Source organism: Salmo trutta, chromosome 6, assembly GCF_901001165.1.
Source record: "Salmo trutta chromosome 6, fSalTru1.1, whole genome shotgun sequence".
Taxonomy (NCBI): domain Eukaryota; kingdom Metazoa; phylum Chordata; class Actinopteri; order Salmoniformes; family Salmonidae; genus Salmo; species Salmo trutta.
In genome coordinates, this window is record NC_042962.1 from 54,268,107 (window position 1) to 54,294,255 (window position 26,149).

The following is a 26,149-nucleotide window of genomic DNA, read 5'->3' on the forward strand; positions in this document are numbered from 1 at the left end:
AGGGGAAATATTACCAGCTGCGATGAAATGAGTGTGGGTCGCTGTGAATAATATACAGGATATTGCCACAGTCAAACCAAGGGAACAGGAAAATATTGTGGAAATGATGTCCTAGGACTTATATCCCTATCTGTCCGATTCCTTATAACCACTGATCTGAAAGAGATGGATAGTTCCTAGTTGAAAGCACAGAATACATTCATGGGTGAAAGTGATACAGCAGAATGGTCGCCACCGTATGCATGCATGCTATCCTTTCACATTAGGGTCTGGTTCTCAAAGGAGGTGACGGAAGGAAGTGTTTCGTCTGGGAAACAGCACTAGACGCAGACAGGTCTTGGTTAGAAAAGGAAAGGTTGGATGGATCCAGAATTTGCAGTGAGGCCTTCCTCACAGCTATGGCTGTGATGTCCATGAAATCAAGGCACACTGTTGGACTGCCTTAGGATAACTGCATGACAACCAAATCCCCAGACATGTGTTTATTTGGTTCAGTTGAGGGCACAGAAGATATCTCATGACTGGCTAAATCGCATAACATTTAAAGTGCTGTGACATTAAAGTGCTCTCCATGTAGCCTGAGACAGTTTTTTACTTAAAACCAACCACATGATAATCAAATTTGTCATGCCATACTTGGAGAACTATTTATACGTATAGTAAACATGTTAGAAATACCCTACCAAATCCCATAAAAGAACCCAGTTTGAAAAATAAGTAGGCAAATGCACAATAGGTTTATGTGACATGTGCACTGGAGAGCGTCAGTCACCACTCCATTGCTATGCCCTCATTTATAGCACCAAAGGTCAAACTCAGATTGCAAATGTTTGCTGAAGTTTGTTTTTGATGTTGCAGGCGTTTTCAAGCATATTCATACTGCTAGACGTATTCCACATTTGTATATAAAAGCTCACACGTGACGCGAAAAGAAAGTTTACAAACATTCTCATACGTTTTCTCCTCATACTATAACAACGTTACTTTATTCAGTTACATCGTAACGCCGACATGTAGCCTACTCCCCAAAGATTTAATACGGACGTTCACACGGAGGCGATTCGTTATCTAGCCCGGGTTACCCCGATGGGAGGAGTTTGTATCGGGTGAAGGTGATTGCATTCATTTTGGAACAGGGCGGCCTGACGGGCGTGAGCCGTTTCTAAACAAAAGTGAAGTAATTAAGCAAGTGGAGTGATAAATCGGATTAGTGATGAGTCGGATTCTGTGCAAAAGTGATTGTGATAAAAACGCTTTATCTGCCTTCCCAATGAAAACTAGTTTGAACATTTTTATGGAAAATAGATGTATGTTTCGGGACGATTGGCCGAGGGGGGCAGATTGCTGTTTGATTTGAGAAGGGCGCTCCTCCCTCCCCGCTTTCCCCCGATGACATGATGCGCCATTGCTCGGTTCAACCCGGGCCAGGAAAATAGAGCTCCCTCATTTCACAGCGCGCGACGGTCACGTTTAATGATTATCCATGGGGAAATGTTCAGTTGCGTGCTCAGTAGAACGCTCTATGTTTTGTGTAGGGTATTTGTTTTGATTCATTAAATGTTCATGTGATATTATATCCTAATATATTGGATACATTATGTAGCCTATTGGCCATTGATATTGAAATTTGTGAAAAGTATTGATCATTGAGTGATATACTAATGTTAATTGATTAAATACCCTTTAAGGTGCATTTTGGATTATCTCCGGTCAATCAACAGAAACTACAGCCCCCATAGTTCCTTGCAAAATCTCACAGACTCAGTTGCTCTGAAATGCATTCAACTGAACAACAGCGCGCACACGAGTTCAGTCAGAAGAATTTTGAGGTAGGTTTTTACCTACTTTCCTTGTCAATGTATAAAGTTGTATGTACATTGTTTAAAACCCAATTATTGGTGTCAACTTCAGCTAGCTGACAAGCTCACCAATGTTCCCAGCAATAAGATAATATTACCTCGCATGATGGAGCTAACATTAGCTGGATAATGTCAGCTACTGTAGACAGTTAACGTTAGCTAAATTGTTTAGGCTAGTTGATGTTCGCTGTAGCTAGCTTTCTGACATTGTTCACTAACAAGGGGTTTATCAAAACAAGTTCAGCTACCTCTTCCAGACAAGCTTAGCTACATTTAGCTAACTAACGTTAGGTATTCCAGACTGGAATCTGGTTAGCTAACGTAACTAGTTAGCTAACATTGAATATGGCTCGTGCCAGCCATGCGGGCAGAAGTTGCACCCCTGTTTTAGCGAATACTTAAAGTAACTATGTCTGGTCTCACATGCATGCAGCATTGCAATTACAAAGCTATTTAACTATGGTAAACTGAAATGCAATAGCTGGTCAAGAGGTAGACGTTACAAAAGTCGTCCGTTGTGAATCTATTTTTGGAGTGTGTCAACCCCAAGTTAATAAATCAGTCCAACAGAGAACAACACAATTATAATACACTGACTGCAACCAAATAATACTCGTGACCTGACAGCTCAGATCTGTTAGGGTCGTTGTTTACCATGGTTGTTACTATAATACGTGTGATTTGATGTTCCTGCCTGGAAAGGACAGCTTTGGACATAGGGAGTTTGGTTGAGCACCATCCCACAAAATAATGGAGAATACAGCACTCTGTCAGAAAACAAACTTTGAATGACTATTTGCAAACATTATTGTATTTTACAGGTTCACAATGACCAGAGGTCCAGCTGTAAGCTAGCTTGCTTTCAATCATTGTTAATCCATGGAATGGAGCAAAGGTTGACATTCTCTCATACATACAGTATGAAAATGGCTGCAGGTAGCACTTTACCTCCATGTTCGTCATTGTGAAAGGTTCCCCTCTCACCCCCTCTGTAATGTGTAACACTGGATCCTCTGTGGAAGGGAAGAGTGCTAACAGGAATCTCTACTTGTTGTCTGCTTAGAACATCTGAATTGGAGGTTTAGGCCCTACTCTCTGGTTTCTATGAAAATTTCTATAGCAAGCCTCTTCACTATAGCAATACCACTTAGTCATTTGATACAGTCAGAGGTAGACTTGGGACTCCAGTGTCCACTGTCAGGCCACTACCATGGTGGACAAAGACGCTATGGCGAGTGGGGACAGGGCTGTGGAGGAAGAGGCTGAACTGGACCTGAAGGAGGCCGCCCCTGGAGAGCCTGACCCTGAGATGGCTCTTCCCCCACCTGAGGACCCCTCAGACGGCCAGACCAAGACAGCCCGGACCTGGGAGTTGTCGGTGGTGTTCCTGTGTTTCTATGGGTTTATGGTGCAGCTGAAGCCTGGGGAGCCCTTTATAACACCAAACCTGCTCAGCATGGAGAAGAACTTCACCAGGGAACAGGTCAGTGATGCACAGTCATCCCCCTATAACAGTTTGGAATGTTGGTGTGTTTTGTGTGAGAGTGCAATGTGTGTAGTGTGTGTATGCAACTATCCATGTGTGTGTCTTAAGTTAACAGTTTTTAAGGGTGGGTAGATGTGTAGGAGGTAGGGCTGCACGATGTTGGCGAATAATCGAGTTGAGAATTTATTTTTTTTACCAAATGTTGTGATTTGATGTTAAAGATCAAAATACTAGGGTGAACTGTTGGAATCATAGAAATGGAATAACTTATTATTACATAGTAGGGCTGGGAATTGCCAGGGACCTCACAATACAATATTATCACGATACCTAGGTGCCGATACGATATGTATTGCGATTCTATATGTATTCCGATTCGATACTGTGATTTCATTGCAATTCGATGTTCCAAATATATTGCTCATCATATGGCTGCTACAGAGGGACAAGAGAGAGCATTGAGAACATGAGTTTTGATTAGTCATGGAAATAAAAGTGATGAAAACAAATTGGCTCCCTATTTAAATAGAAGATGGAGGACAGCGTAACATTTTTTGGGGTGGTGATATTGTCAGTGGTATGTTTTTATTTATTTATTTATTTTTATATATATATATATATATGTCATATCCTGATTTGTAACTGTTTAAGAACCAAAGTGGAAGGCGGCATCGTTCTTGTTTTGAACGATTGGTTGACTGCATTGACCTAACAGCATAGCATGCAAACTTCCAGTGAATCTAACAGCAGGGACGAGGAACTGCACCGCTTGGTGGGAAGCAGCCGCAAGAGGATAAAAAAATGGCGGAAACTATAAAAACGTCCATTACACGTTTCAAAATATTGCATGCAATATGGATCTCTTGCGATATGGATATTGCACGTCAAGATTTTGATTACGATGTGAATTCAATCATTTTGGAGCACTAGTAGGAAGGATCAAGAAACTTATCTTCACTCTTGCTTAGTAAACAAGTATATTGTTAGTCGTGTCAACTATTGCTATCGGTCTTCTACTGAATTTTTTATATATATATATATGTTTATTTATTTGTTTATTTATTTATTTAACCTTTTATTTAACTGACTTGCCTAGTTAAATATATTTATTTATTTTATTTATTTAAAGGCCAGGGCATGTCAGTTCAACCTGAGGCCCAATTGATTTTGAGGGATATGAAAGGTAATGTTCTGCGTTGGAGGCTATAGCCTTGTATGACACGTAGAATGACAACCCTGATATAAGCTATATCAGCTGACACGAGTTCCATCTGAATTTATACTAGGCGCTTGAACTACAACCGCTCAATCCTAAAGTAATTGGAAAAAAAGTGCCAGTTTGTTATTTTCCAGTGTTCCTTAGTCATGGAACCCACTGGACTGTAATAAGGCTATCACAGTGTGAGTGCAGTAACCCCTCCTCGGTATGGTCAAAGTTCACATTCCTACAAATTAGGTCACTCTCTTTTTCTGATTGGTTACTGTAGGCATGTCTGGCTCAGTATCAACTAATGAACCTAATGGCCTGAAGTCTGCAGACTCATTGGAAGGTGTCCTTGCCTACAATGTAGCATTAGTTCAAATGAAGGGGATCAGTGAAGGTTTTTGCTCCCCTCATTTCCTGTAGAGGGGGATTAACGTTGTTGCATTGGCAAAAGGTGTCAGCATAACGACAAGGTTATTCTGAACAGCATATGTGCATTTGTCAGTGTTCGAGGACTCACAGGAAACTAGCCTAAATATGCAATTTGAAAATACCTGCCGGCACATTTATAGAGCCTTCAGCTACAACTTTTTACAAGGGGAATTAGATTCCACGTAGCCCTCTGTCTCTTCTATGTGGTCTCCCCCTCTCATACCCGCCATTCTCTTCCTCCAGGTGACCAATGAGATCAACCCGATCCTGTCCTACTCCTACATGGCGGTGCTGGTGCCAGTCTTCCTCCTGACAGACGTCCTGCGTTACAAGCCCGTCCTGGTCCTCTCCAGCCTCAGCCATGTGGCCATCTGGCTCCTCCTCCTCCTGGGCTACTCCCTCTTAGAGATGCAATTCATGGAGTTCTTCTACGGCATCACCATGGCAGCACGCGTGGCTTACTCCTCCTATATCTTCTCCCTGGTCACCCCAGAGCTCTACCAACGCGTGGCCAGCTACTCGCGCTCTTGCGTCCTCATGGGGGTGTTTGCCAGCTCGGTGCTGGGCCAGGTGCTGATATCCGTGGGCAGGCTCTCCTTCGCCACGCTCAGTGCTGTCTCCCTGGCCTTGGTGTCCTTCGGCCTGGTGCTCTCCTGCTGCCTGCCCTGGCCCAAGAGGTCCCTGTTCTTCAACAGAGCCCACCACGCTGCCCAGAGGAACCTCCAGGAGCAGGCTGCCGCCCAGTCGGAGCTGGCCAGGATGAAGCAGGGCGAAGCGGGCTTGGGTTCAGGTGACACACTCTCCCTGGCCCCTCTCAGCTCTGGTTCCTCCTGGAGGGACTCTGTGTTTATTCAGATGCTGAAGGAGCTGAGGAACGTGCCTCGGAGGCCCAGCCTGAGATTGTGGAGCCTGTGGTGGGTGTTCAACTCCGCTGGCTACTACCTGGTGCTGTTGTACGTCCATGTCCTGTGGAACAAGGTGTACCCCGCCACGGAGAACAAACACGTCTACAACGGAGGGGTGGAGGCTGTCTCCACACTACTGGGTGAGGGATCCATTTCCCTAGGTTTTAGTTTTAGTCGGTACAAAGGCCCTCCATTTCCCTAGGTTTTAGTCTGGGTACAAAGGCCCTCCATTTCCCTAGGTTTTAGTCTAGGTACAAAGGCCCTCCAAAGCCAGGTATACAAGTGTTTTAATAACCAATGTGTAGCAATCACCTGGGTCTTTACTGTCTGACAGGGTAGGAGCCTGTGATCTCCAAGTCATTGATTCCTACAAAATATTAACACCCCTACAGCAGTTGGCAGAGGTAGTAGTGAGAGCACCATGGCAACATGCTTGGAGGTACATATTTTCTCAGTCAAATGAGTTGTCCGGCATCACGTGACGTCAGGTCAATAAGTTTGTCTTAGACGAGGGTTTCCCCATCTCCAGTTCTCCAATACCCCCAACAACACACGTTGTTGTAGCCCAGGCTAACTCGCCTGATTCAATAGTTGATGAATAGTTGACAAGTAGAATCAGGTGTGCTTGTCCGGGGCCACAACAAAAATGTGCACTGTTGAGGGGACTGGAACTGGGAACCACTGTTTTAGACTGACCCCTCTTAATTATGACTGAAGTTACATGACCTAAACAGCTGACAAGGACAGGAGACATACAAAGCCCATCAATCTAGAAAGAGGAATTCCCATGAAGCAGAATGTGGGGAGACAACAGAAGACTAAACAGTCACGTTCTGTCGAAAGGTGTGGAAGATGACGATGGTTTAGATGTTGATCACACAGGGAGATGACGCCAGACAATATGCTGCTCCCCATAGTCATTTAGTATAATTATTTTATTGATGCATAATAATAACATAAAGGCTTACTGAACCAGCAATCCTTTCTTTGCCTTGATATGATAATGTCAAACTGACCCTGAGTCCACACACACACAGCATTTATTAAAAGAAGTTCCCCCAAGCCTTAATCACCTACTCAACCATTAACTTAGTCAGCTTATCTTCTTCGACTAACTCCACCTCGTTAACTCTGTCCCAGGTGCGATCACGTCGTTTGCAGCAGGCTTCGTGAAGATCCGCTGGAACGTGTGGTCTGAGCTGGTGATCGGCGTCATCACGGCTCTGCAGGCTGGCCTGCTGCTCCTCATGGGGACCACCAGTAACATCTGGGTCTGCTATGTGGCCTACTCCCTCTTCAAAGGTTTCTACCAGTTCCTCGTGCCAATCGCCATGTACGTTTCTTTAGGTCTACTTTTATTTAACGTTGTTGTGTACATATAATGGGATTTTGGGGATTTTCATGTTCAGACATGTGCAGTGTATGAATGCATTGTCAAATAGAACTGTCACGTCTTTCTTACTTTAGGCTGTACATTTAATCTGCTGACTATCCTGTTGTGGTGATTGTAGTTTCCAGATCGCCTCGTCGCTCACCAAGGAGCTGTGTGCCCTGGTGTTTGGGGTCAACACTTTCCTGGCGACCATTCTGAAGACCATCATCACCCTCATCGTCTCTGACAAGAAGGGTCTGGGACTAGACGTGCACTCCCAGGTAAGTCACACACACTCTGATTACGACCACGCTCAGACGACTTCCTGCAAGCTGACGTCACCCATATGGGAACACCATGTTTTCTAATGAGTGCTGTTCTGTTCTCCAATAGTTCCTGGTCTACTTCTTCTACTTTGCCTTGCTGACGGTTATCTACCTGGGCTGTGCTGCCTGGGTCATCATTCGCCACTACAGGAACCAATCGGCAGGAGGGGGAGGGGACACACGCCAGGCCACGCCCACTGAGCTATGTTCCGTACCATCAAACCCCTCGGAGACGGAACCTCTGTCCAATGGGAACAACGTGAAGGCCTGAAAGGGATATTCCTGGATGTTGGCAATGAAGCCTTTTATCTACTTCCCCAGAGTCAGATTAACTCATGGAGACCATTTTTATGTATCTGCATGCAGTTTGAAGGAATTTGCTAACTAGCGTTAGCCAAATTGCTAACTGCCGTTAGCGGAATGACTGGAAGTCTATCGGAACAGCTAGCATGCAAGTTGTTCCTGTAGACTTCCAGTCATTGCGCTAGCTAACGCTAGTTGGCATTGGCTCGCGAAACTACCTCTAACTTCCTTCATACTGGATGCAGAGACATACAAATGGTATCCATGAGTTCATCTGACTGTGGGGAAGTAGATAAAGGGCCTCAGTGCCAAAATCCTCAACTATCCCTTGAACATATTGTCATCTTTACATCAACACCTAAACCCCCTACACTGACATTGAGTGGTCTAAAGGGTCTGGGAATCTCTCGCTACGGTTTCCACGCGACTGCACAAGGACAGATGAGACTTAGAGGTGAGTCGAGACCTCATGACACTTGGTTGGATGTGTTGGTGGAGTGTAGTTTACCAGTATTAGTGAACAGTCACTGTTCTCAGCCCTTAGTGCCTTATCTGTTATCCAACGTGTATTCAGTTCACCAAAAGGATGTTATTATGGAATACATCTTTTTTTCTCAATGTTTAAAGAATTACAGGCAGCCCACCTACATTACTACAAGATAAACAAGATCACTCGATCAAGCCTAATGGTCTTGTAAGCAGCGGTGGAAAAAGTACCCAATTGTCATACTTGCTTAAAAGTAAAGATACCTTCATAGAAAATGACTCAAGTTAAAGTCTAAAAGTATTTGGTTTTAAATAAACTTAAGTATTAAAAAGTAAGAGTATAAATTAAATTATTTCAAATTACTTATTAAGCAAACCAGATGTCACAATTACATTTTTTATGAATCAGTAGCCAGGGGGACACTCCAACACTGAGACATAATTTACAAATTAAGCACTTGTGTTTAGTGAGTCCACCGGATCAGAGGCAGTAAGGATGACCAGTGTTGTTATCTTGATAAGTGTGTGAATTGGACCATTTTTCTGTCCTGCTAAGCATTCAAAATGACACGAGTACTTTTGGGTGTCAGGGAAAATGTATAGAGTAAAAAGTACATTATTTTCTTTAGGAATGTAGTGATGTAAAAGTTGTCAAAAATATAAATAGTAAAGTATAGATACTTCTTAAGTAGTACGTAAGTATTTTTAAGTACTTTACACCACTGCTTGTAAGTAGCAATACATGACCTCGTATGTGGTACAAATCACATTGTGGGAGCACCTCTTAGAGAAGGAATTAGGCTGTTTGAGAAGGTTTGCATCCTAAGCAACCTGCCTCAACATTGTTTTGAAGTACAATAGATCAGCATATAGCTACTGTCGTAGGTCAATTTAAGGAATTTCCTTTTTCGGCTTTAGACCAATCCCTACTTCTCACTCAAAACAGTGTTTTTGTTTTTAATAGTCAGAGTTTGGGCCTAGTTGTCAGCCTGATGTTCTCAGAGAGACTGTTGACATGTCATATGTAGTGGCTGCTTTGCTCTTATCCCAGAAACATCCCAAATGGTGTTATCCACTGGTGATTATGTTCAGTTTTCCAAATACAGGGTAATCATATGTTCCCTGATAATGTTGAAGCACATTTATTTTCGTAACTCTGAGTGAGAAAATAATAATCTCAAGTAGAGGGGACCAATAAGAAATGATCTACAGAAACAGTCTAATTCTACTGGACTACTTCTACTGATGGAACAATAGGCTGTTATATTCAGCAAATGATTCACTGTTTGCGATTATTAGGAATTCTCGACAATTGCTGCAATTGTATTGATTAGCGAAAACAATATTTTTGAATCTGTGTATATATTGTTAGCTGTATAGAAGTCCTCCAGTGAGAGAGGTGGATCATGATTACTATGTCATCACATCAGCATTGCTTTAGATTAAGCAGACACGTGACAGGATGCATTTTTGGGCCGCTGAATGTTCCTGAAGATTTTTTCTTTGAAAAGTGTGAAAAGATTTTCTAAATGAAGCCCTTTGTGTGTATGTTCACTACACTCCCATTGTCTTAGGTTTAATCAGCGATTGCTTGTGAACAAATCAGATGCCAATTGTTTTAGGGCCTTCAAACTAATCATATCAGTGCACTGTTTTATTTTTTTATTTCACCTTTATTTAACCAAGTAGGCCAGTTGGGAACAAGTTACGCCTGCTGCCAGTGAGTAATTCAATGCACCTTGTGTCAGGAAGTGTTTTAGCTACCATTTTGTGTATAGTTTTGCTTACGGGAGGGTGGGGTAAGTTGAGCCTTTTTTTTACGTTCAGCATCAATCCGATATATATAGTATTCTTTCTAACAAAGATATCTACATATATTTCAGGATGTTGTGTATCCCTGGAAATAATCAGAATTCATGTAAACGTTACAGTTTTGAAGACATAGGTTGTCTGGGGAAAAAAGTGCTCTCTTGGCACAACTTACCCCAGGTATAGGGTAAATTGAGCCGCGGAATAGGGTAAATTAAGCCGCATAGAAATGTCTCTACTGAATGAAATATTACCAATAATATCTATCTTTATTTCCCGAACACAATTGCTTTGTTTTATTTTGAATACTTTTAAGCACCTTTTTAACACAGGCTTAACTCCTAACAAACACTTTGTAGTTGATATCTATTTTTTAACATTGGCCAGGCCCTGTTACCGCATATCCCAGTGATAATCCCTTGCATTATGCCTGGGAAGAAAACACTTCAATTTGCTTAACTTGCCATTGGCTCAACTTTTACCCCAAGGCAAACATTTTGATTATATTAGCACACACGGATACAATAAAGCACTTTCATCTACTTTGCTTTAGATACAAGCATCATGAAACCTCTATAACAGAAATTAATTTGACTTGGTGAAAATCTTTTTATTTTTTATATATATTTTTTTACTTTTTCCATGGGGTTTCTTCCTTCAGACTCCATGAAATGATGACCTCTTCCTAGATATTTGGTCAAATTATAACATTTTGTGTATCGTTTCCTAGAAACAAGGGTGGCTCAATTTACCTCTTTTGCTCAACTTACCCCACTCTCCCCTATTTTTGTTTAAATGTTTTCATGCAGATTTGTCATTTCTCCCCCAGCAGTGCTAATCATATGTTCATTGTCATCTTTTCTAATAGGAAGCCCACATGAATGTGTAAACTGGAGTATAGTTGTTATGAACTACTGCAAATGAGTTCTGAGGATTTAGCTATGAGCTGGCAGACCTTTATTCTGCATGTTATTTTCCAGAATTTTCGAAAGAGCTATTTTGTATTGTTTTAATGCAGGGGTTCTCAAAAGTTTTCTTTCTTCGTGACCCACCAATTGAGCTGTCTTTTGAGTCTCGACCCACCATAAGGGTTGAGTGGTAAAAAAAACACACATACCAAAGCATAAATACAAAATATGATATTGGCAGCGGACACAATATTTTGCAGTTTCAAAGCTAATCCCCTGCAATTCCACATCCTGCCATGGAGCTGAAATAACATTTTTGCAATTTTAAAACCATTTTCCTGCAATTCTATGCATTTTGCCATGGAGCTGAGATTTTGTTTGCTTTTAAGCAAATTTCATACAATTCTATGCATTTTGACATGGCTGGTGTTCTTATGCACAAACATAAATTCTGGGCCTGATTGTCTAGCTTTTATTTTGTTGATTGTAAATTCTCAAAGATTATAGGCTATTATTGAAAAATGTATAGGTCCATTCTCTTTTCTGCATCCCATCCCAGTTTGGGAACTACTGTTTTAATGGAACAATTTATTTATCTGTGTGCGTAAGAGTGAAATTGGGTTTTCTTAAACGTTTTTCACTGAGGAAATAAAATGCAAAATGAAGTTGAAAATTGTAAATATCTTTTAGGCCTATATGTTTATTCTTTGGAATCTGACAACTCTAGGAACTCATATCTGGTGTACCCTTTACATTCTAAATGTGTTTATACCATACTTAAAGTACGCCCATAAATGCAGATTACACCTACCCATTTTCTTTTATTGAAGTTGCTTTTAATTTAATATCTGTGCATAGGATGTGGTTTGCTGAATTCCTGTCCCCTTGAGTAATCTTAGGACCATCTTACTACAAAACTGAGAAGTCATGTCAGAATATGGACTAGTAGTTGAGTGCCTATTAATTACATGTAGGGTGGATAAAAGATGTGCGTAAACAATACACGCACGTAACTTGAGAACGCGCGTACAATGGGTCCGGAACACGAGATATGCAACTTGAACTTTGCACTGTTCTCTAATTGATTTAAAAGGTCATATCTCAAGAAGGTTTCAGCCTATAGTGATGAGGTTGTAGAGTATACAATGATTTATACATGGTCATAACAAATACAAAGGTATGAGATGAATTGCACCTAATGGTCTATATGCCGTGCAGTATACTAGCCAACGAGTTCACTATTGGATTCACTATAGGATAAGATTTGTAACGTTAACCGTCGGAATTGTTCATGTTTATTATTGTCACACTGACTTCAATCAATGCCGAATATACACTTTGGGTGAATGACTGTGAACCTATTTTGTTGCTGTAAAAAACAGACTTATGTCATTTTATTTTTGATTTACAAATAAAGCAGTTTGGAAAAACAATGTAGCATTTGTTTGTTTGCAATAAACGTTGATGACATTGAGAGAGATGGCACAGTACATGGCACCTCAGGGAACTCCTCACCAGTGTCATACACCGGTTCATTCAGTGAGCTGCAATGCTTTCGTCTTTGGATTTTGGATAAAAAGCCTTATTTAATTTCTATCACAGTGCATAGACATGAAAAACACTTAAGAGCACTTTTGAGGATTTTGAAACGCAAAAGGACATTGCTAAACAAAAACATAGTAATTTGATGCAAAATGTCATGATTCTTGGCCCAGACTCATCTCTTCCTTCCTCTGTTACTACAGATCCAGAGTCCATTACTGAAAAGTGTGAATGTTAAAACTACTTAAAATGTTAATCGCAAAATAAATACTCCTTTTGTTATCAAAACATTTTAAATATCCTGTTCCCTTTGTCCGCTAGCAAAATAAAACCATCCAACATTTACGACAATGTTATAGATAGTGCTTCAAAAACTGGTTATATGTACTGATTACAACAAAAAAGTAAATAAAAAATTACAACATTGGATAATAAACATTTAATGTACAATACTGCAACAATTAGCTCGTTGGAATCATAGAGAACAGAATTAGTGTCCTGTTTAATCTGTAGGTGTGGTCTGTGGTGTGGTTTGATTCTAGGGCAAACTGTTAAAAGGCTATAGACTTTCTACAATGCAGGTATTATGCTTTTGAGGGTAAGACCACAAAAAAATAAATGTACATTGTGATAGTCTGTCCTCTAACCCCCAATGAACATGGCTTTCTGAAGTGGACAGTGAAAGGAGAAGTGGAATGAATACAAACTCTACTGAAAACCACAGTGTTGAGGTGTTTACAGAACAGTGATTTAGACGTATGTGCAGGGGGTCGGGGTGGGCTGTTTGGTCAGCTGCGATCAGTGTATAAAGGGGGGTTGATTGGGGCTTAGGGGGGGGTCTCTCTCTCAGCCTGGTTGTCGCTGTTCTTGATCAACCCCATATTATGGACATGTGGTTTTATTTGGCCAGCTGGACTGAGTGTATTGGAGAAGGGGAATGTAGCTGTTATATACAAAGCACCATTGTGTGTGTGTGTACGTACCAGTGGAGGCTCCTCAGAGGAGAAAGGGGAGGACCATCCTCAGTGAAATTTCATAAAAATGTAAACATTAGAAACATTCAAGTTATACTTTTTAGATAAAACTATACTAAATATATTCAAATAATTGATTTAAAATACACTGTTTTGCAATGGTCTACAGTAACTTCAAAAGCACTGTCTGGGGTAGCACCATGGTGTAGCCGGAGGACAGCTAGCTTCCATCCTCCTCTAGCTACTTTGACTTCAATACAAAACCTAGGAGGCTTGTAGGCCTCACCCCCTTCCATAGACATGCATGGTAATTATGACCACTTCCGGAGGAAGTCCTCCAACCGATCAAAGCTTTTAGGATCAGAGAACAAACACAGTGTGTTGTATTGGGATTGTGCCACAGAGCATTATGGGGATTCTATGTGTTGAGAAGTTTGGTGACATTGTCGGATAGAGATTAAGAGTGAACAGTGATAGTTGAGCATTTTGGGGATTTTATTCAATTCAAATGTGTTTTTTTCAAATGACAGGAGACAGAAGAGGTATATTATAAATTGTTTTCTTAGTTTTGGAACTTTAATTTTTGTGTCCAGTTAGTGCAATTGATTTAACATTTTTTTAAGTTTTAAAAGGGAGGGTCGACCTCTGCCTGAGATCAGTTTCATGGAGAAAGATGAAAAGGTGAGGAGGACGTTCAATGCCAACTGTTATCAAAAGTACAGCTGGTAACAGGGAGCCTTTCATCAAGCTGCCTGTATTGCTGGCCTTGCCTGCTTTTGGGAAAGTCTGAGCTTTGGTCAAAAGGTGGGTACAGTGACCTGAAGAACATCGATCGTTCAGTTAAATGGCAAAACATAAGCAGGGAGCATATAAATGCCGACATCACATTCAAGCTTCTGGGGAAAAAGCTGCATCGATAAGAGGACATGACGAGAGGGAAAGTTCCGCCAACAAGGCCAACTACAAGGAGCTTGCAGAGGTAATTGCACGTTACGATGCTTTACTTGCTGAACATATCGAACTTTCGACTGTCTTTTCTAGGATGTCGAAAACAATTCAGAATGATTTGATAGCTTCATCGCATCATCCATAAACATTTCGATTAAAGAGAGAGGTTGACACAGCTAATTTTTTCGCGTGCGCTCAAGTAGGCTTTCCACTTTCCTCCGGTATTTATTTAGCAAAGATAACACAATCACTCCGGACAGACAAGCAAAACTCATGGCATAAGTGTTGCAGCAGCCTAGGCTACACCTAAACTCTAGAAATCGGACATGCTGTATGGGATGAAAACGAGACTATATTTCAGTCTGATCAACTGTAGGCTCCTAATAAGAGCAGCTGCATACAGCCTATGCACCCTGTCCATCTGGTCCGGGTAAACTGATTCGTAACATTATGTATTTATAGTCCATTTGTGTGTCAGGAGAAAATATGAATGTGATCAAATTTAGTTTATATTCAAAACTGGGCTGGCTAGGCTTATTAACTGGAATGAATCTATCAACATAATAGCGTTGACAGATGTGAGTAAATGTTTTATAAGGCCTACAGTTGCATAGGCCTACATGATGCAAACATGCATAAAGCAAGCTCAGCCCAGTTGTCTATTTGTCTGGGTAGAGGAAATCCCCCTACTAATCTGGTCTAAATATCATTCATATGAACAAATATAATGTAGCTGCAGTTTGACAGGGTTTTCATCTCCCCCAGGGCCAGGAGTTTTTTTTAAAACCATGTGACCTGATTAGGAAAAACCTGTCCCATCATAGTCCATATAAAACCTTTTAACAACGAATTAATCACTGGCATACCTTATAGGGTCCAGAGTTTTCCTAGTTATGTTAACATATAAGGAAAAACTCCAGGCCCCAGGGGGTAAAAATTACCCCACTGCTCTGGGACCTATGGTGCCACCAGTCTGCTTGGAGGTATGTGGATGATCAGGGCTTTATTCAGGAACGTTTCTTGGGCTACTTTGACGTGTCAAGTGGGCGAAATACGCAGTCTGTGTTTGACTTAATGAATGTTGAGATGTCAGAGTTTAACTTCATAGAGAAAGTTGTTGTCCAAACCTATGATGGCGCAGCTGTAATGGAATGTATCTGCTGTTTGTATTTCCAGCTAAGTCCCCTCCTGTTCCCTGATTAAGAGGTGATCTCCACTCCACTACCATTGTCAACTCTCTCCTGACATGAACTGAAGCCACAACGTCTCATGTGCCCGCTCATCCACTGACACATTGAATGTTTCCCCTCCAAGCACTGTGAGTACCCCTATCAATTATCTCTCATTACTGTATGTAGAGTCAATCACATACACAATCACATTATTACACATACATGATTTTACTCTTTGCTTGGACTAACTCATTCTGAGCTCTTTTGTCTAACTGTTTAGTGTATTGTGTTATTGTTTGTCTTTCCAGGCAAATCCTGTCCTGCACTGGTCAAGCCTCTGAACATCTCAACTCATGCATCATACAATCACTGCTGTGGTCCCTTTCCAACACTGTGTAAGTAGCCCTCTCATTCCCATTCCCCATATTATTGTACTATAAATGTCTTTATTAAATGCTTTAGGTTAAAATAATTAGTCCTTGACGATTTTTGAAACACACTTTGTTGTCTCCGTGCGTTCGGCGCCTATACCGTGGGTCTACCATCCTCCTCAATTTTTTAAGTCACCAGCCTCCACTGGTACGTACGGTTTGTTAGGCCTCCTGGATTGGCTGATGTGTTTGTGTGTGCGTGTGTTTCATTAGGCTTATCTCACGATCTGGCTGAAGTGTGTGTGTGTGCGTTTGGTCGGTCAGTCCTATCTCTTGAACTGTCCGATGTAGCTGTTCTCGATGCAGAGCACGGCGTAGGAGCTGTGACAGCTGCTGGTTCTCTGTTGGAGGAGCTGGCCCCCCTGTAGAGAGGAGGCCATGCCTGTCAGCGTCCGCTCCCCTACACGCCATGTCTCACAGTAGTTATCCACCTGGCCGTGCCCCCTGCTGGTCGAACCGTGCCATATCATCTTGTCTGGCCTGGGTGAGGAGAGGGAACAAGGGAGAGAACGAGATGAAGGGATGAATCATCATATTTTTGCTTCCATTCACTTTCTCAGCTGTTAACTTTATATAACTTATCAATGCCTCCTTATGGATGTTGTAAAAAGAGAGGTTTTGATATTTTGTGTATTGTGAGTAATATGTAGGAGTGTAGTTTATCACCATGTGCCATCTGTGAAAATGTCTTTGCCATCGAAGGAGTAGATGGGTACGTTGTCCTTCACTCTGCCCTCTGAGTCACTGAAGATGGCCTCCCAACTGTCAAACAGGACCTCGTCCTATAGAGGGGACAGACAAATGGTTAGGGACGGTTTCTGCCAATTACTTAAATGATATGGAATGATACTGGGATTCTGAATGAAGCTGGAAATGCATCTCAGTCTTAGGCGACAGTACCGTACCTTCAGGTTGACGATGGGCATGCGGTCCCTGTCTGACTTGCGGACGATGCTGTAAAGGTCCTGGAGCTTGGAGGAGAGGAAAGCCCGGAAGGTTCCCTTCAGCCCGATGGCCCGAGCCTGCTTGAAGCACAGGAAGTCTGCCCCTCTGATACCCCGCATGTTACCCCCCTGGGGGGCGTTCAGAGCGACCAGGTGAATCTGCAGAAGGAAAGAAGAAGAAAAGTCTGCTTTTAAAAACGTGCTCCCCATCACATCCACGATCAGAAGTATTTCAGCAGTGGCATGTTTTTAGGTTACATTTATGACATTTAAATCACTGGCTACTCACGCTTGGGCCTGACGTGTGTTGGTGGCTGGGGGTCTCAGGGGGTCTGGGTCTGCGTTGTGGGGTTACCGGGTAGCGGGTGTCTGAGTAAACCGGGTTCTGTGGGACAGGGGCTGGCTGGGGCCGGACCGGCTGAACAGGGTCAGGGTTGTGCTGGCGGTCTGTATAACTGGGGTACCGTGGATCAGTGTGTGAGGGGTATCTGGGGTCTGAATGTGAGGGGTAGCGTGGATCCGGCTGGGCTGGGTAGCGTGGATCCGGCTGGGCTGGGTAGCGTGGATCCGGCTGGGCTGGGTAGCGTGGATCCGGCTGGGCTGGGTAGCGTGGATCCGGCTGGTCTGGGTAGCGTGGATCCGGCTGGTCTGGGTAGCGTGGATCCGGCTGGGCTGGGTAGCGTGGATCCGGCTGGGCTGGGTAGCGTGGATCCGGCTGGGCTGGGTAGCGTGGATCCGGGTGAGTCGGGTAACGTGGGTCGGGGTAAACAGGGTGTTGTCCCTCAGTCTGTGGCTGGTGGGGGTCTAGCTGTCTGGGGGGTTGCTCTGTGGCCGTGTTGGAGGGATGATCTGGCTGGTAGTAGACCACTGGAGGAGGGTCGACAGCTGCTACCTCATTACCCTGCAGATGGATACAGACAGAGAAATCATGTCAATAAGATTCACTAATGTGATTAATAACTTCATTAAGTGATTCCCTCACTGTCACAATAGTGTATTGTCAGCATTTCTCAAGTGCACATTTCCAAGGACTTACCTGTTCAGGGGGTAAAGCTATGTATGGTCCAAGCTGAAAGGTAAAACTTCCAAGTTAATCATGTAAACATTAACAAAGGATCAAGGTGTTATATTTTATAAATATAGTGGCTTGCATTCATTACACTGGTAAACACTGCACCTGGATTTGCCGGAAGCCATCTCGTACTCTGATGTAAAAGTCTGTTTGGTCGACCAGATACACCAGCGTCCCCTCTGCCTGTCGTCTGGCCGTGGCTGTCATCGTGTCATATGACCTCAGCACCATCACCTGTTCAAACGTGGACGACAAGGAGCTAAATGATGCCACATCCTGGAAGTGGTGTATATACCATCACAGTGAGGCTCCGTCCAGAAACAGGCCCTAACCTCCTAGACCCTACACTAGGAATGGAGGGGTTAACAGACTCACCCCAGAGGAGTGTCCATCAGTTCCAGGTGGGCCAGGAGGGCCCGGAGGTCCAGGGATGCTGATGGCTGAGATGTAAAAAGATCACATTCATTAAAGCTGTTAACCAAGGTGCTACTGTACTTCATGTCACCAGAAAGTTGTGTTTCTGCTTATGTACTGTATGTATGAGTGTGTGTGAGAGAGTACAACTCACTCTGTGTTGGCCTGTAGGCTCCAGGTGAGGAGGATGATCCTGAAGGTCCGGGGGGCCCCGGTGGGCCTGGGTTCCCTTGCCTGCCTTCGTACCCTCTTCCTGGGTTACCTGGAGGGCCCTGGGGCCCTGAAGGACCGACGATGGACTCTCCCTTTGGTCCCTGGAGATCGATAGATCAGATAGATATTTGTCTTGCTCATTAAAACTTTCTAATTGAATTCCATTCTACATGTCTTTTGATGCAAGGCACTGATAAACCGTGGAGGATGCAGTAAAATAAAATGGCTGTTGTTGTTTCGTGGTTATTCTTACTGGAAGTCCTGGAGGTCCAGGTTGACCACCCTGTCCACCGTAACCGCCACCATAATATCCTCCGGTTGGATCGCCCTTCTCCCCCTTCATCCCCGAGTCTCCTCTCTCTCCCTTCATCTCCTCCTGCAGGGACACATTTGACCTGACGTCAAACACATAAAGACGCATGGCGGGTTGTGAGTGTCGAGCGCCTTTGTAGTTACGTCACTTACCTTGAAGGTGTAGATGTCAAAGTTGGACGTGAGACCTAGAGTGGAGACGATAAAACGTGAGTTCAATCAGCTCAATCTCATGTGTTAGTACACCTAAGGGCAGCGGTAGTAAATAACTAGCTGGTTTTACTGTACCTGGTACCCCAGGTATTCCTGGTACTCCACGGTCACCTTTCTCTCCTTTGGAGTCTGATGGGTGGAGGAAAAAGGCCAACATGTAAGAGAACACATGACATCGTTTTACATGCAACGTTTTATGTCATGGAGGGAGACTGGCCAATGAGAATGAGTTGACCTACCCGGATATAACCGTGAGACATCATCATACCTCTGAGTGTGAAACAGAACAAAGGGGAGAAGAGTTACACTACTGTACCTTGGAAAGAGACCATATCAATTTGTAAACCCACATGAGTGACTTTGTGGGTTTTAACAACCTGACTGACTACAGCATATAACTGTATCACAACATATAACTGTATCACAGCATATAACTGTACCACAACATATAACTGTATCACAACATATAACTGTATCACAACATATAACTGTATCACAGCATATAACTGTATCACAGCATATAACTGTATCACAACATATAACTGTATCACAACATATAACTGTATAACAGCATATAACTGTATCACAACATATAACTGTATCACAACATATAACTGTATCACAGCATATAACTGTATCACAGCATACAACTGTATCACAACATATAACTGTATCACAGCATATAACTGTATCACAACATATAACTGTATCACAACATATAACTGTATCACAACATATAACTGTACCACAACACCAACATCTGGGAAAGATACAATACTGGATCAGACATCTACTCACATTGAACCTGTCCAGAGGTACTGCTGGCCCGGGGGGTCCGGGTGGGCCAGGTGGTCCTGGAGGACCCTAAAAACATGGATCAATCTGGGTTAAACTGATGCCCTGTCTGGGTCATGACGGTCTAACCATACCACTGCTTTTAGGAATGATTTGACATGCTGACCTCTGGGTTGCATCCCAACAGTCTTTCATGTCTGAATCCCATCAATCACCAACCAGCGGTGTCATACTTACTCCATATCCTCCAGTCCCTCCAGCTGAATCCCCCCTCTCTCCTTTGGCACCATTCAACCCAGGACGACCCTGTAACCAACACACTGGTTTAGATCCAGCAGCAGTACATCACCAGTTTGTTAATACTGTATGGGAAATAGCACACTTGGAACCTTTCTAAGTCCCACTTCAGTGCCATTTAGCAGACATTTTTATTCAAAGCGACTTACAGTCGTGTGCATATATTTTTACATATGGGTGGTCCTGGGAATCGAACTCACTGTCTTGGCATTGCAAGCGCCATGCTCTACCAACTGAACTATAGAGGACCACCACTTGGCTGATAGCTGAACAGAGATACTTACCGGTCTACCTGGCATGCCTATATCTCCCTTTAGACCAGCTGGACCATAGGGACCCTATAGAGACAGAGAACAATATAAATCTACCAGCTGGACCCTATAGAGACAGAGAACAATAAAAATCTACCAGCTGGACCCTATAGAGACAGAGAACAATATAAATCCCCCAGCTGGACCCTATAGAGACAGAGAATAATATAAATCCCCCAGCTGGACCCTATAGAGACAAAGAATAATATACATCTACCAGCTGGACCCCATAGAGACAGAGAACAATAACAATCTACCAGCTGGACCCTATAGAGACAGAGAAAAATATAAATCCCCCAGCTGGACCCTATAGTGACAGAGAACAATATAAATCTACCAGCTGGACCCTATAGAAACAGAGAACAATATAAATCCCCCAGCTGGACCCTATAGAGACAGAGAACAATATAAATCTACCAGCTAGACCCTATAGTGACAGAGAACAATATAAATCTACCAGCTGGACCCTATAGTGACAGAGAACAATATAAATCTACCAGCTGGACCCTATAGAAACAGAGAACAATATAAATCTACCAGCTGGACCCTATAGAGACAGAGAACAATATACATTTACCAGCGGGACCCTATAGTGACAGAGAAGAATATAAATCTACCAGCTGGACCCTATAGAGACAGAGAAGAATATAAATCTACCAGCTGGACCCTATAGTGACAGGGAAGAATATAAATCTACCAGCTGGACCCTATAGTGACAGGGAAGAATATAAATCTACCAGCTGGACCCTATAGTGACAGGGAAGAATATAAATCTACCAGCTGGACCCTATAGATACAGAGAATAATATAAATCTACCAGCTGGACCCTATAGTGACAGGGAAGAATATAAATCTACCAGCTGGACCCTATAGAGACAGAGAACAATATACATTTACCAGCGGGACCCTATAGTGACAGAGAAGAATATAAATCTACCAGCTGGACCCTATAGAGACAGAGAAGAATATAAATCTACCAGCTGGACCCTATAGTGACAGGGAAGAATATAAATCTACCAGCTGGACCCTATAGTGACAGGGAAGAATATAAATCTACCAGCTGGACCCTATAGTGACAGGGAAGAATATAAATCTACCAGCTGGACCCTATAGATACAGAGAATAATATAAATCTACCAGCTGGACCCTATAGTGACAGGGAAGAATATAAATCTACCAGCTGGACCCTATAGAGACAGAGAATAATATAAATATACCAGCTGGACCCTATAGAGACAGAGAATAATATAAATCTACCAGCTGGACCCTATAGAGACAGAGAATAATATAAATCTACCAGCTGGACCCTATAGTGACAGAGAAGAATATAAATCTACCAGCTGGACCCTATAGTGACAGAGAAGAATATAAATCTACCAGCTGGACCCTATAGAAACAGATAAGAATTTAAATCTACCAGATGGACCCTATAGAATTAGAGAACTATATACAGTACATCCATGGTTATCGATGGCTAATCAGAAACAAAGCATGTCAATGTTAAAGGAGAGTACTTACAGGAGGTCCCTCAGGTCCCGGGAGTCCCTTCTCTCCCTGCACACACAGAGGTTAAAGGGTATAACATTTTTATGTGGCATGGCACATATAAAAGAGATGGACAAACATAATAACATACAGTATTTCTACCAACTATAAATCTAGTGTGTGGTTTTTTCTCACCGGTTGAGACCCCAGCCCTCCCAGGTACATGGGTCTTCCATCAGGCCCCATGATAATACCAGGTTCTCCTTTCTCCCCCTGGAAAGGACACAGGGTGGAGACATGTCAATACTTCATGCAATTTCCCTGTACTGTACAGAAAACAAGATATGAATGAATTAAGTTATTACCAGACCTTAGCTGCGTATCCTGGCTGTCCAGGCTCCCCTGTATCTCCCTTTGGTCCCATAGGCCCCTACAGAAGAAGTTGTGATCAGTATAAATAACAACCTTGTGTGTGTATTAACATGTTTCAGGCAGTTTTCAACATACAACTAGTAGGCCGTACAGCATTGTTTTTTTTAAATATTAGGGATCGCCATTAAAGTGTTTCAACTGTGAAATATCTTTTAAAAAAAAATAATCCATTAACATGTTATAAAATATTTTTGGGCGCAATCTCCAACATACATCTAGTACAGCACTGTCCGTTACACTATTTGGTGTGTTTCAACTGTGAAATATCTTTTGAAACAGTAAAGGTAAATGTCTCCACTGTGTGTGTTCGTTGGCAGTGTGGTATTGATACGTACTGGGAATCCTGCCCGGCCGGGAATACCTGGTCCTCCCTGGAGAAAAGGAAATAAGGGTTAGGGTGACTTTATAAAACTGCATGTAGAGTAACATAGTGACTTGTCTGCTGAGTCAAATTCTCACCTGTCCTTGACTCCCAAGAACTCCATCAAACTACAACGAGACAGAGACAGGTAGGTCAGTTGTGTCACTGAAACATCACTATGATCCAGAGCAGACTAGACCGTACAGTACACAGCCATACTCACACTGCCTGAGTTCTGGTAGATGATCTGTCCCGGTGGGCCAGGGGCTCCTGGAGGTCCAGGGGGGCCCCCTTCACGTCCTGGCTCACCCTACAACACCACACACACACACACACACACAACAACATGAGAGCCGTGGGACACTCAATAGACGACTTACGCTACCGTTCAAAAGTTGGGGGTCACTTAGACAATTATTTGTTTTTGAAAGAAAAGCAAATGTTTTGTCCATTTAAAATAACATCAAATTGATCAGAAATACAATGTAAACATTGTTAATGTTGTAAATGACTGTTGTAGCTGGAAACGGCTGATTTTTTTAATGGAATATCTACATAGTGTGGTATCCCAGGAGGTCTACCCCGGGGGATGGTAATAGAGGGGAGGTATGTGAGGCGACGTTGGCTCCCTCTGCTGGGAAAGCGGGAGCTGGGCACCCCGACACAGACAGCTAAGTGGAGGTAATTAGAGGAAAGTGCCAACCAGCCGTGGAGGCTAAATAAAAGGAGCACGGTGGCACACCGCGGGAGAGAAGGGAGAGAGACGGACACCAGTTAACTTCTCTAGGGTAGGGGGCAGTATTTTCACGGCCGGATGAAAAACGTACCCAAATTAAACGGCCTACTACTCGGGCCCAGGAACTAGGACATGCATATTATTAGTAGATTTGGATAGAAAACACTCTGAAGTTTCTAAAACTGTTTGAATGGTGTCTGAGTATAACAGAACTCATATGGCAGGCAAAAACCTGAGAAAAATCTAACCAGGAAGTGGGAAGTCTGGTACTTGTAGTCCTTTCAAGTCATTGCCTATCGAACACACAGTGACTTAGGGTTCATTTTGCACTTCCTAAGGCTTCCACTAGATGTCAACAGTCTTTAGAAAGTTGTTTGATGCGTCTATGATGAACAGAGAGCAAAGTGTGCTTTCCCCGTGAAGCTTTTTTGAAATCTATCACAGTGGTTGCATAAAGGAGATGTTCATCTATAATTCTTTGAATAACAGTTTCATATTTTATCAACGTTTATGATGAGTATTTTTGTAAATTCTTGTGGTGATTCACCGGCAGTATTGGAGGCAAAATATTTTCTGAACATCACGCGCCAATGTAAAAGGCTGTTTTGGATATAAATATCAACTTGATCGAACAAAAAATGCATGTATTGTGTAACATGATGACCTAGGAGTGTCATCTGATGAAGATCGTCAAAGGCTAGTGCATAATTTTAGCTGAATTTCTGGTATTTGTGACGCCTGTCCTTGCTAGGAAAATGGCTATGTGGTTTTTCTTGTGTTGGAACTGTCCTAACATAATCTAACTTTATGCTTTCGCCGTAAAGCCTTTTTGAAATCGGACAACGTGGTTACATTAAGGAGACGTGTATCTTTAAAATGGTGTAAAATAGTCGTATGTTTGAGAACTTTGAATTATGACATTTTGTGGTTTTGAATTTGGCGCTCTGATTTTTCACTGGCTGTTGAATAGTGTGAACCGTGGGTGGGACCCTGCCCATGAGAGGTTAAGAAAGAGAAGGAAGACCGAGCAAAACCTAAGTTATTTCTTTGATATATTTATTTTCTGTCTTAGTAAAGTTGTTTTTTTGCGGACTAAAGCCTCCCTGTCTCTGTGTCAATCTCTGCATGCTCCACCCAACACCCCACGTGTTTACCACAATAGGCATACAGAGGCCCATTATCAGCAACCATCACTCATGTGTTCCAATGGCACGTTGTGTTAGCTAATCCAAGTTTATCATTTTAAAAGGCAAATTGATCATTAGAAAACCCTTTTGCAATTATGTTAGCACAGCTGAAAACGGTTCTGATTAAAGAAGCAATAAAATTAAAAAATCAACCACCAAAATATGGTAATCAGGAGTAGGTAACTCACCCTTTCCCCTCTGTCTCCCCTATCCCCTTTGTTTCCCTGTGTGTACACAAGAAACAAAACCGAATAGGTTAGTGCACCTTGCGTGGGTTACTCTAAAGCCTAAGTAACGTTCTAATACAGTCTGGGGAGGTGGCTGAGGGATAATAATCTACCAATTTTCCTGGGAATCCGTCCATCCCTGGTGTTCCATCCCGTCCTCTTGCTCCCTCGCTCCCCTTCTCTCCCGAAAGCCCAGGCAAACCAGATCTTCCCTGTATGATGACAGGAATACAGTAAGCATTGCTATATAACAAAGATATGGCCTCCAATCAAACTTAGCAATATATTCAAAGGGATTTCCTGGTTCTTACGGGAAGGCCAGCGAATCCGGGCGGACCCTGAAAAACAACAGATATGGGACTATGTATTAGTTGACGTGATCGTAAAGGCAATCCAAATGATGAGTGAATGGCAATGTATAGATCACCTGTGGTCCTGGAATCCCTATCACTCCAGCAACACCATTGACCCCCGTCACTCCGGAACCCTCCCCGTCACCCTACACAGAGAGGACACAGACACAGTTCAAAAAAGACAATTCCACAAAAATATATGTTGTGAAATATAGAGTATGTAGTCAATTTGGTAACAATTTGTATGAAGGGAGCTTTGGGGTGGGAGGTTAAGCTGTAGTTGATGTAGTCTGGGTGGGTGGCAGGAGTTGTGTTCAGTACTCACATAACGCACGGGGTAGGAAGGTCCGGGTGGTCCTGGAGGCCCAATCGGTCCCATGGGCCCAGGAAGCCCAGCCAAGCCCCCCTGCCCAGTCTGACCAGGCACTCCAGGGTCACCCTTAGAACCCTGGTGGTTAGGAGAGAAGAGGTGAGAGTGTGTGTGTGTGTGTGTGTGTAAAAATCAGCAGTCCATTTACATGTAGACATAATTGACAGCATGCTAACAGACAAATAAAGAAGCATTCCACAAAATTGGAAACACTTTTAAGCTGAATTATTACTATAACAAGCAATGTAAATCAATATTGAAAATAATAAA

The 26,149-nt window shown here is 42.8% G+C and overlaps 2 protein-coding genes across 5 annotated transcripts in view; one reads left to right on the top strand and one right to left on the bottom strand.

The window, feature by feature from the left end:
* The first annotated feature begins 1,623 nt into the window (after positions 1–1,623).
* Positions 1,624–8,471, top strand: LOC115196318 (folate transporter 1). The gene is made up of 6 exons (XM_029757034.1): positions 1,624–1,829; positions 2,681–3,342; positions 5,225–6,026; positions 7,027–7,219; positions 7,398–7,539; positions 7,652–8,471. The coding sequence occupies exons 2-6, from the start codon at positions 3,070–3,072 to the stop codon at positions 7,853–7,855; spliced, it is 1,614 nt and encodes a 537-aa protein (XP_029612894.1). The 5' UTR covers positions 1,624–1,829; positions 2,681–3,069; the 3' UTR covers positions 7,856–8,471.
* Positions 8,472–16,280: 7,809 nt separating this feature from the next.
* The window catches only part of LOC115196319 (collagen alpha-1(XVIII) chain), a 60,991-nt gene continuing 51,122 nt past the window's right edge, over positions 16,281–26,149 (bottom strand). For all 4 annotated transcript variants that reach the window (XM_029757038.1, XM_029757037.1, XM_029757036.1 and 1 more), the window contains 26 exons: positions 25,835–25,957; positions 25,584–25,655; positions 25,468–25,494; positions 25,270–25,368; positions 25,118–25,153; positions 23,230–23,316; positions 23,105–23,134; positions 22,981–23,016; positions 22,584–22,643; positions 22,409–22,486; positions 22,247–22,282; positions 20,702–20,755; positions 20,358–20,426; positions 20,124–20,189; positions 19,565–19,595; positions 19,401–19,454; positions 19,266–19,300; positions 19,054–19,176; positions 18,742–18,901; positions 18,549–18,613; positions 18,279–18,407; positions 18,138–18,170; positions 17,391–18,002; positions 17,063–17,260; positions 16,824–16,939; positions 16,281–16,637 (listed from right to left, as the gene is read on the bottom strand). In XM_029757038.1, the coding sequence (XP_029612898.1) occupies positions 16,424–16,637; positions 16,824–16,939; positions 17,063–17,260; positions 17,391–18,002; positions 18,138–18,170; positions 18,279–18,407; positions 18,549–18,613; positions 18,742–18,901; positions 19,054–19,176; positions 19,266–19,300; positions 19,401–19,454; positions 19,565–19,595; positions 20,124–20,189; positions 20,358–20,426; positions 20,702–20,755; positions 22,247–22,282; positions 22,409–22,486; positions 22,584–22,643; positions 22,981–23,016; positions 23,105–23,134; positions 23,230–23,316; positions 25,118–25,153; positions 25,270–25,368; positions 25,468–25,494; positions 25,584–25,655; positions 25,835–25,957 (2,643 nt within the window). In that variant the 3' untranslated portion in view covers positions 16,281–16,423. The remainder of the gene's footprint in view (positions 16,638–16,823; positions 16,940–17,062; positions 17,261–17,390; positions 18,003–18,137; positions 18,171–18,278; positions 18,408–18,548; positions 18,614–18,741; positions 18,902–19,053; positions 19,177–19,265; positions 19,301–19,400; positions 19,455–19,564; positions 19,596–20,123; positions 20,190–20,357; positions 20,427–20,701; positions 20,756–22,246; positions 22,283–22,408; positions 22,487–22,583; positions 22,644–22,980; positions 23,017–23,104; positions 23,135–23,229; positions 23,317–25,117; positions 25,154–25,269; positions 25,369–25,467; positions 25,495–25,583; positions 25,656–25,834; positions 25,958–26,149) is intronic.